Genomic DNA, 10,841 nt, shown 5'->3' with positions numbered 1-10,841 from the left:
AACGTCGGAGCTTGTTCTACATACTTTTTTTTCCCCTGCCCGGGTTGAATTTAAAGTGCAGTCGCTGCATTGTTCAGGAGGCTCCTCGCCCCTAACGCACCGACGGCAGCTACTGTTTACACGGACTTTCCATTCCTGCGTTGTTTGCTTATGGAAAATAAGGGGGAGTGACATAGGAAAAAAAAAAGGGGGGGCGGGGGGGGGCGAGAGGAAAGGGAGAAGAGAAGAGAGGGAGGCACTGACCGCAGTGCAAAGCAGGAACCTTTCCCCAGCCGGATCATTGACCTCGCTGGAGAAGGCGGGTGGCCCCCCAGCTCGCCGCTGGCCCGGAGCCGGGCAGGGGCTGAACCCCCCGCTCTTCCCTGCGGTTCTTCGCCGACACACACACGCACACCCCCTTCGGACCGCGGCTCTGCGCTGCCCGCAGACATGAGACCCCGGCTGCTTCTTTGCATTGTGTTTTTCCTCCTGGCGAGCCTCCTGCCTGCCGGCGGACAGAGGCCAGGTAAGCGATGCCTCGGCGCGACAGCGTGTGCCCCGGGGGTTGGGGGGCTGGATGGCCTGGGGCCGTGCCTGCCGCCGGCTCCTCCGGCGCGTTTCCCTGCCCGCATCCCACACGCGGTTTCTGCCCCCCAGGGCGAGTCTGTGGCCGCGGGGATTCCGCGGCCACGCGTTTTACGAAGCGCTTTGCTGCCTTGATCCGTGCGCTTCGTCCCCGCTTGTAGCGGCAGCTTGAGGTGATGCAGCAGGCGCTCCAGGGGTCTGGCAACTTCCGGGGGGGGGGGGGGGGGGGCTGGAGCAAACTGGGACTCGGGGTAGGCAGCTGTTGCAAACCTGCTGCCGGGAAGCACCGCCGGCACGGGGGGAGCGGGGGAAGGCACCCGTAGCCGCCGGGGCCGTGGCCGTCCCGGAGAGGGCCGGGCCGCTGGCCCCTGCGCCGCGGCCACTGGGGCACATTGCCGGCGGCCCCTGCCTCACGCCCTCCCTCGCTCCGCAGCCAACCTGGCCCTGCGCAGGAAGCTCCACCGGCACGGCTGCTCCCACCGGCGCTGCGTGCCGCTCCACTCCAGGGTGCCCTTCCCCTGAGACCCCGCGGGACGCGGCAAAGGTAATCCACGCGTGGGCGGCGTGACGGCGCGGGGTGGGGGGAGAAGGAGGAGGCGGCGGCGACCCCCGCGGGGCTCCTCTGGTGGCGCGGAGCGGGGCGGGCCGGGGCGCCCTCCGCGATAAGCACGTTTCCTCGTTTGACAGCCGCGTTTCGGAAGGGTTTAAGAGGCATGTGACGAAGGAAGCCAGGGCACAGGTGTGACTTCAGCTGCTCTCCGGTGGTGCCTTCCCAAAAGGGGGCTTCGGGCAGGTGCGGGGCTCGCTGGCCGCCGCCGCCGCGTTATGCCCCCGCCCGCCTTAGGGCACCTTTTCCCAGGCGTGGGAAAGCCTCGGGTCCGCTGAACAGGGCGAACTGCCGCCCCGCAAACGTGTAAGGCTGTGAAACAGCGACATGAACGCGTGTGAAGGCAGCACGGAGCGGCAGCTGGAGAGGATGCTGCGGGGCGGCGAGCGCTGGCGCTTCTCTCGCGTGGGATACAGGGCAAAGTCGCCCCGCTCTGCCCGGCAGGCACAGGAAGGTAGCAGCCGTTACCCACTTCAAAGGGGGCTGCAATTCTTAATCATTGTCAGCGAAAGACTTTGAGCTCCCTGGATGAAAGGCTATACAAGTGCAAAGCATTAATGCTTTATAGCTGATGAGGGCATGTGCATTCAAATACTAAGTGACTGCAGAAGCACACAGGTAGCATATGCAAGTAGGATAGGCATCAAAAGGAAAACAAGGCGCTCTTGCAATTTAAGAATGAATAAAACATGCGGTCAGTAGTTTTGCATCTTCTAAACTCATTATATATTAAAATAATGTTGTAGCCCCAGGCATGAGAGGATCATAAATAAATGGTGGCAGAACCTGCACGCCGTGGACCAAAGACCTTTCGATTTACTAAACAGTTAACAGTGAAAAGGAGACCAAAGTCAAATTTTTAACAACCTTACACCAAGAATCTCGTCAATGTATAAACTGACTTGGTGAAAAGAGCCTACACCTCCTCCCAAAACAGCCATGCAAAAAGGTGCCATTCTGCTCTATACTGCTGGCCTATAAACATGTGGAATGTGCGTATGGGATGGTAAACTGGCAAGTTTGTGAGGCTGATATCTTAAGTCTAATCTCAGACGGGCCGCATACTGAGTGTCAGAATTGAGCTGCAAGTAGAAAGAGACATGCCAGAAGGGTGCTTTACTACTGAATGCCATGTCTCCTTACTGCGATCATTTCAACAAGAGACATTAAATGATCCTCCTCAGTTTAAGCATCAACCTCAAAAGATAAGCAATCAGATCAATTCACTCAGCATGCAGAGACTGAGTGACAGGAACAGTGGAATTTAGGCACAGAGACTTCTTGAATGATTCTTAATGGCTTGCTTCAGTTCCTAGGAAAAGTAAAATTAACCCCCCTTCCTCCAGTTCAGCATTCATAATCTGGAGACTGTCTATGCAGAAAGCATCTACGTTTTCTCTGATGTGCTCTGAAACAGTACATAAAACATTTTGCTTGAGACTGCAGTAGCTGCACAATACATGTGTACCTACACTGGAATTGTTTTTCCTATAGAATATAAAGATAAAAGCTTTATTCAGTGTTGTCTCCTTTTCTGTGGGGAGACGATTTCTTGTAACAAAAGTCAATGACAAAGCAAAACAGTGTATTTAGTAATTCATAATGCATTCTGTAGACATTTAGCCAAAGATAATTCTGTTTTATAAAGCTGTTTAGAAATCCATACAGCTTGACTGGGGAGTAAGGGGTGACAGGCACCTGAACCAACTCTCTTAACTCCGGTCATCATTGTGGGTGCTCAGCTCGTTTATCTTAAGTAGGATTTACCATCTACGTTTACATTCCCTTCCAGTTTTAGTCCTAATTCAGCAAATATTTACATGCCTGGGTAACTTGGCTCACACGAGTAATCTTACTGATCTCAATGGAGTTGTACATATGGATAAAGATATTTGCAGATGCAAACAGGATGGACCCTTAAGCCTGAATTTTAACAGGTAGTTGGAAACTGGGATGCGGATAGCAGCCTATCTTTTTTTGCAACAACATTTGAAATGATGAGAGGATTAAACTTGATTTTTTCATCAGTTACGCAGGCAAAACATGGGACAAAAAAAAAGTGGAAGACAATCTTACATTAGAAGCCTTCTTGCTTTTGGCTTTTTGGTTGGGTGGGTTTTTTTTTTCCTTAACCTTTTTAGATGAAGTTTCCAAATTAAGAAACATTACCCCAAATGTCAACCAATTATTTCATAAATAATATATTCTATTTTGTATAAGATAGTAGACTAATAAGTCTGTCATTAATGGCTGTTTCTCTCCTTCTTTTCCCCAGCAATTTCATAATGGGCTTTTCAGTGTTTTAAAGGAGCAATAATTAAACTGATAGAGAAGTGAAGTTAGTCGAAGTCCAGATCAACAACAGCTGACCTGATAGAGCCACCGCAGTCCCATCTTCAGCGGTCCTGTCTGTCACATTCTGCAAGACCTGGAACAAAGGCCTCTGGCTTATGCCCTAGGAAGCGGGGGGGAAGAAACGGAGGGTGGTGATGGGAGGATGTACATCTGGTTGAAACATTCCGTATAAATTCTTTGGCTCTCATAACAACTAGTGAAAGCTGAAGACTAAATCAAACATCAGGTACCCGAGATGGATTTCCAGTGGCATTAAGAAGGATCTGTCCAAGGGCACTCTTAGTGGTCTGTACTGTCCAGACTGAGAGAAATTGGACGTGCTGTTGACTACTCAATTCAGGCTGTGTGTAGGGCAGTATTTGGGGTGAAACAATGTCAGACTCCAGCACCAAACTTTCAAAGTCCATTTTTTGTTTATACTTTTTATATATTAATAATATATACACATATGTTTTAACACCTAACATTACATCTTTATGGAATTACCTTAATAATAATGTAGAATGTATTACTGTAATACTACCAAAGTCGGCACCACACTAGTGGTCCTACTGGCTTCATGTATAGCGAGCATAGTAAGAGTTTACGATATAAGAAAGCAAAGACAGTATTATCCCTCATTCTACAGACAGAGAATTGAAGCACACAAGAGATAAGAGATTAGCCAAGGGTCACGCAAAACTGGTAACTCAGATCTCTCAAGTCAGGCCTTAAGGTCAAGCCCATCCTCCTGTCTTAATGAGCTGTTACTGCAAAGCCTATCATTTGTTTTCTTAAACTGGGCTGCCAAACCAGACAGCTAAAACATACTTGAAAATTCAGTGCTATAGAACTGTTTGCTTAATAGTAGTTTTCCTAAAATACCTGCTACAGTATTACAAATAGAGCATAAAAATAGACCATTGAAAAGAAACCTTTGTTTGGTCAACCCCAGTGTTGTGTAGTACTCTATTCCTGTAATTTAAATGAATGGGATATTTGGAATGCGGCACTACAATGAGTGAGAACTTCAAACAGAAAACAGGCTGTTCTTTTGAGCATTGGATGTCACGAATACATTGAGCTTTTATTTTATGTTTTGTTTTTAAAAATATATGTTTCACATCTTTTTATATCAGCAGAAATTACAAACCTACATATAAAGGAAAACACAGTAGCCCTTTCATTAGCAGAACTACAAGAAACTTATTTTCAAGTCATACTCCAATTGTTAAGTCATTGCATTAGTCTTGAAACGTCTCGTGTAAAGTGTATGTAAATTATATAAAGACGAGTGAAGATCAGCAGTAGCATGGTTTAAATCCAGTATTAGAATTTCGTCTTGCACACTGTTTCTAATAAGTGAAAGAATAACAATCAAGAAAACTGGATAGCTGAAACTTTCTAATCAGTGTCTGTGCGTAACCCCTCATCTCTTAAGAACTTGACACCGTAATCAGATTCGTACTGGCAGAGCTTAACAGGAATTCCAAATTTCTCTGTATAGAAAAAAAAATACAATTTAACATTACATCCTATTCTGGAGTTTTGAAAAATCATCATAAAAAGATGGTCAAACTTGTCTACACCAATAAACAGCCCTGTAGGTAAACCTTTGGAGTTTTGAAAAAAAGCAGTTTTCCAAAATTAGAGGCATACTACCACTAATTTAATTTTAAAATTATTCATTTAACTTAGCTTTCATATGTATCCATGGCTATCTCTGTTTAGAAGTACAGGTAAAGAGTACAGGAATGTGAGAAAGTGAAGAGTTAACTGTTTAACAGTTATGTCTTATTAAATGAGTATGTGCTTAGTGTGGCACTGGATAGTTTATGTAATTATTCCATTAACTTTGATAAAATAGTATGAAAAACATGATGTATCTATCAGAGAGCTATATATGCATGTTCCTTTACAGATGTAAAAATAAAACCACAAGTACTGAAGTGCCTTAGGAAGCCTGTTGTCAGTGTACAGAATTACTGTAAACGTCTGTTCCTTTTAGACATGCTGATACCATAAAATCTTTGAAAAAGGCATTGATTGTGATCTTTGTTAGATATGCTTATCAACTAGCCCATTGATTGTGTATTTTGTAAAAAGCCAGTACGCATTTCAAATAACAACATCTCATTTTAAATAAACTTTGTACACTTTTCAGAATTTATGTTCTTCAGCCGTCAAAGGTAATGCATCTAAAGAAAATGGAGGGTTTGTCTGGCTTCCACGAGGATTCATAAGGAAACAGTGTGTAAAAAGTTTTCTTACTCAATTTCTGACACAAATAAAGAGTAGTTACTCACGGAAACATTTTCCTGACATTTTCTATCTTTCTGAAAATATGATTAAAACCATACAGAAAGAACTTAGTTTAAATCTACCGGTTGGTGTAATCGCAACATGCTGTACAATGACATCATGACACCACACTAGGATTTCAGCAGGACCCAGACTATGTGTTGTCTTCATGTCTAGAATAAGCAAGATTTTTAATTACCTCAGTGTGTTGCATCTTGCAATCTGAATGTTCTCACAAATTAAAGGAAATGGCTGTTTCAGTGCAAAAAACGGGCTCAAAAGCAGTCCGAAGCACAGCAGAAGCTCAAGTGTGCTGTAACTTCTCCCATTAAAGGCTGGATACTGTAAATAAATTTCTAAGTGCCAGGTGTCTTGCACAGTAGGATTAGAGAGCCAAGCGATGCTACCACAGCACAACACTACATTGACATTAACGTCAGCAGGAGCAGGGCTTCAGAGGACCCTGTTTTCAGCTGAGCCGAGCTTGCCTTTGACTTTGTTGAAACTACCAGTTTTCACTTGATTTGCACAACACAAGGCTCATCTGGTAAAAACAGTTTTACATGATAACGGTGTGATTACATATATAAATAAAGTGTTTGGACACGCTGCCACAAGGGCTGAACTGCCTGAACTCTCTCCGCGTGTGTATGGGCGTACACTTAAGGGAAGTTTGTACGAACACGAATTGCTGCGTATTGAAAATCATAACTGACGTTTGCATGGATGCAATCCAACAATCAAGACTTGATCCAAAGGTAGATTCAGGCCTCAGACTCTGAAAGGCAAAATGTGAGTTTCTGAAACTTGGAACCAACTCCTTGTCTGGTAGGTTATGTGGGAAAAAAACCCTTTTTTTTTGCAAGTCAGTTTCATTAAGTCTTCTAAATTATATTAGCTATTTTAGAGTGAAATACAAAATGACGTAACAGCAGGTCAACAGGAAATAGAGGTAAATGTAAGGCTGTGGTGAGAAACAGCAGATTAGTGTGTTCCCAAAGGATAATAAACAATTCACCTCTTCCCTTTCCAGTACGGAAAAAAAGGAAATTATAGGAGAATAAGGAGTGGAAATATTTCCCTTACGCCACATACATATGCTATAAATATCTCAGTGTCTGTACACACGAAGCCAGATTTTGCTAAGGGTCACATAAGATTTATATAGACATCAATCAGGAGAAGCATTAGTATGGAAAATAAGTTTCAAACATTTGACTATCATCAGACAAGTGCAATTAGCATATTGATCTCTCATTGCTGTGATGGCCTTTATCTTTCTTGCTAGTGATCAGCTGCAAAATATTTGTGCAAAGTGGGAAACACTCTGACAGCCCAAACAGCACAACCTGTGTCTTTAGTTCACAATAATGCCTAAGGCTGAGCTCTTTCCAATGCCAAGGGTGCTTCTTCATGGCTCTCAAAAGCTTAGACTGTTGTCTGCTCAAGTGCCTTCAGTCTTTGATACAACTTTCTTTTTTTAGATTACTCCTGTAAAATTCCAGACCTAAGGTATTCATTAACCAATAATCTGTTAGTGGTTAGACACAAGGACAGTATGTTGTAGTCCAAGATGTCTGCAAGACAGGATTTACGATGGCACCCATTGTGTATAATCTTTGAATCATGACCAAAGCAGGTACGAGCCAAAAGCCTGCGAGCCAAGGACATGTTCCCCGACCAAACATGGTCAATTCGAGGAGTGGTCGAGACCTCTGACTCACGGACCACCTACCCAAATTACACCACCTACTCAAAAGAGAACAATAGAAGACTACGACTGAGGCTGCACACTAATTTACATCAGAAGGGAGGAAAGAATAACAAATCATCGAGAGGATGAAATTAAATATGTATTGTATAGACTAAATACGTGTGAATTTAATGTATAAATATCTGTTGATTGCAACGTGCCAGTGGACATCGTTGGGAAGGATCCCATGTCCCCGGTGCACATCGTTATTAAAGGACGTCTCCACTTACCTAACTTTGTGTAGATAAGTTTTTCTTACCCACTGCCGATTTGTAACACCAGTGCCTCATCACCGTCACAGTAAAGAACAGCTTTCTGTATCTATCTAAATCTCCCCTCTTTCAGTTTTAAACTGTTACCCCTTGTCCTGTCACCACCCTCCCTGACCAAAAGTCATTCCCCTCCTTTCCTGCTAGGCCCCCAGTAAGTACTGGAAGGCCGCTGTAGAGCCCCCCCCCCCCCTCCGGAGCCTTCTCCTTTCCAGGGGAGACAGCCCCAGCTCTCGGCCTCCCCTCACAGCGGGGTGCTCAGGTTCACGCGCGCCGTGCCCGACCACGGCCGCGCTGGCGGGCAGCAGAGCAGAGCGCGGCCTCGCGGCGGAGCACGTGCAAACCGCCGGGTTCGCAAGGCCGCCCTTCGCTTTCACCCCGCAGCCCCGCGCGCAGCGCTTCGCTGTCCACCGCGCGGGCGGCCCGCGGCGGATCTGTGCTGTCCGAGCAGTACGACCCGGGCTGTGACCGGCTGCCACCCGGGCTGGGGCGGTCAGGCAGTCGCCCGGGCTGGGGCCCAGGCGGCGGCCACCGCGCCGCTCCGGCGCTGCTCCGCCCGCGGCAGTCCCGCACCCCGCCATGCGCCGGCAGAGGGGGTGCCGGCGAGCGCCATGCGGCACAGCCACAAAACCGGGGACCCGCCGTCCCACGTCAGAGCCGAGCAGGCTCTCGCTCGCACGACAGCAGTCGTTCACCCCTTCCGCGCTGCGGCCCGAACACCGGGGCTCCCTGCCCGCCGCCGCCCGCTGCAGACCGAGGAGGCGGGCCACGGCAAGAGCCGACAGCAGCTGCCCAGCGGGCCTACGACACCCAGCACGCCACACCACACCGCTGCGCCGTGACGTCACAGCGACGTGCGGCGGCTGCGCGGCGCCGGCGCCGTCTGGGGTTTTTGGCGGTGTGTGAGGTCCGCGCCGCGCTCCGGTGGCTCCTGCTCGACTCCCCCGTAGCCTTGCGGCGGCCGGAGGTCGGGGTTGTTCAGGGCCAGCAGCGAGGCGGGCTAGCGGCGGTCGGGAGAGCGTTTCTGGATCTGTTTAAAAGCTCAAAGATGCAAAGAGAACGAGGTAGAGCAGGGGCGTGAGAAGGGTGTGCGTGGGGGTAGTTGTAACTTGTTAGGCGTTTGTGTGCTTACAGAGGCGCGAATTACAAAGGGCAGGAGCTGGGTGTCACGGGGTCAGCCTGCACGTCTGCTGTCCTGCTGCTACGTCCCATGGAAAGCAATAGCCCTGGTTAATCGCTTCAAGCAGTGACCAGGGAGAGGGAGGGTATAAATACAGCACAGTTCTGCTGTGCTATGCAACCTATTCCTCTGTGTTGGAGAGAAACAGGAGTAGTAGGGAAGGGCTGAAGTGCAATGGACAAACATTACTTGGGAAAGAATAAAAGCTTCAAAACAAGTGCATAGCTATCCTTGTCATAATAGTTTTGGGCTAGTTTTAAGCACAACATGTGCTGTAAGAATTTCAGCGTAACAAAACCAGCACAGATTGGCCCTTGGAACAGTCTTCACCAACTGTACGGGACTTTAGAAGTGACAGAATTCACATTTTTCCTTAGCTGCATTTATTGTGCATGAATTTCAGTCACATCTTACCGCTTTCTGTAGAAATCATATAAATTGAGAGACACAATCACATCAAAACCCGAGTTCTAAAAACAAAGCCATTTTTATTTCTTAGATGTATACTATAAAATCCTGGCTGCATTTTCAAGAAACAGTTGTTAAGGAGAGTAGTCTAGTGTTGGATAGCAGCAAACCTCCAATATTTATTGTTTCCCTTTAAGCAAGACAACCTCCACATTTGTTGCACACTGAACAGTTTAGTTATTTCTCAAGTTATACCCTAAGACCAAAGTAGGATGGATTAATTTTCTTTTGTTTTTCTTATATTCAAGTACAAAACAACTCTTCATGAGAGCCTTCTTCCCAGATTTGACTAGTGATTACCCTGTCCCTAGAGGTATTGGCTTCTAAAATAGTTCTTGGTCTACAGTGGTAGACAAAGTAGTACCCAGAACAGAATGGTTGTTTCACCAGCCTTGGCAATAAATCCATGAAATAGAACCAAAAATTCTTGTCTCCAACTTGTAGAAACCTGTCTTCTGCCACTTTTTACCTCCCCACATACACCATTTTAGCTTTTGAGTCAAGATGCTGACATTTTTTGAAGAGTCAAAGCAAAGAGTAATAATTAGATGTGCGTAACTGACAGCATCCTTAATAGGATCTTTAAACCCATTCAACACAAGTGAGTTAACAGGTCAATGAAAAAGCTTACTCCCAAGTATTTTTGTATTGTTAGTTCAGTTGGCAGAGTAGGAATCTTGATTATTAGTTGACAAGACTCCTAGTTACAGGAAAGTCATCAGCCCTGAAGATCCCTCTTACAGTTTTAAAGCCACAATTCTGAACTGCTCAAATTGCTAACCATGACATTATGATGTCACCCCAGACACATTCTAGGGCAAATTTCCCCACTGGCACAGGCAACAGTTTCATTCCTTTTCTTGACAAAAGGAGAAAAGGAGACCTATCTAGAAAGGAAGTGTCTACTTTGTATAGAATTATTGAAGTGCACCACCTCTTAACACTGGAAGTTATGGGACTCAGTGACAGAACACATCTAGTCTCAGCTTCAGCTCTAGAAACTGAAAAGAAATCCTTTGTAAAGTCCTCTTTTTTTTTTTTAGAGAACAAGATTATATTCTAGAAATATAAAATGCTTTGGTAGTTGCAAGCTTAAAGGTTACACCAGTACAAAACGATAGCAACAACTGAAGAAAATTAAACCATTACCTCAGGTCCAAATTTAACCTATCAGAAATTAAAAATCCAGAACTTTTTTCAGAACTGATGATTTGAAGAGAGCCAGTGTCCAGTTGTAATAGGTTTATAGTGTGTGCAGAGCTCATCCTTCCAGCTTAATCATCTTTCACATTTTGAAACAGAAGTTGAAGTCATCTGTACAAACCAGTCCAGATATTACTTCATGTTTCCTCCAGAGCTCCACCA

The 10,841-nt window shown here is 46.0% G+C and overlaps 1 protein-coding gene across 1 annotated transcript; it reads left to right on the top strand.

Moving 5' to 3' along the window:
* The first annotated feature begins 429 nt into the window (after window positions 1-429).
* APELA (apelin receptor early endogenous ligand) lies at window positions 430-1,086 on the top strand. The gene is made up of 2 exons (XM_086464622.1): window positions 430-505; window positions 998-1,086. The coding sequence occupies exons 1-2, from the start codon at window positions 430-432 to the stop codon at window positions 1,084-1,086; spliced, it is 165 nt and encodes a 54-aa protein (XP_086320748.1).
* Window positions 1,087-10,841: the final 9,755 nt, after the last annotated feature.

Source organism: Leptosomus discolor, chromosome 4, assembly GCF_034619465.1.
Source record: "Leptosomus discolor isolate bLepDis1 chromosome 4, bLepDis1.hap2, whole genome shotgun sequence".
Lineage (NCBI taxonomy): Eukaryota > Metazoa > Chordata > Aves > Leptosomiformes > Leptosomidae > Leptosomus > Leptosomus discolor.
This window is presented reverse-complemented; position numbering and strand designations above follow the sequence as displayed.

What these genes read in the sequence shown, in the direction of transcription:
- APELA (XM_086464622.1), top strand. Translation starts at nt 430, where the DNA reads ATGAGACCCCGGCTGCTTCTTTGCATTGTGTTTTTCCTCCTGGCGAGC. An exon ending in TGCCGGCGGACAGAGGCCAG is followed by an intron (nt 506 to 997) that starts GTAAGCGATGCC and finishes CTCGCTCCGCAG; the next exon opens with CCAACCTGGCCCTGCGCAGG.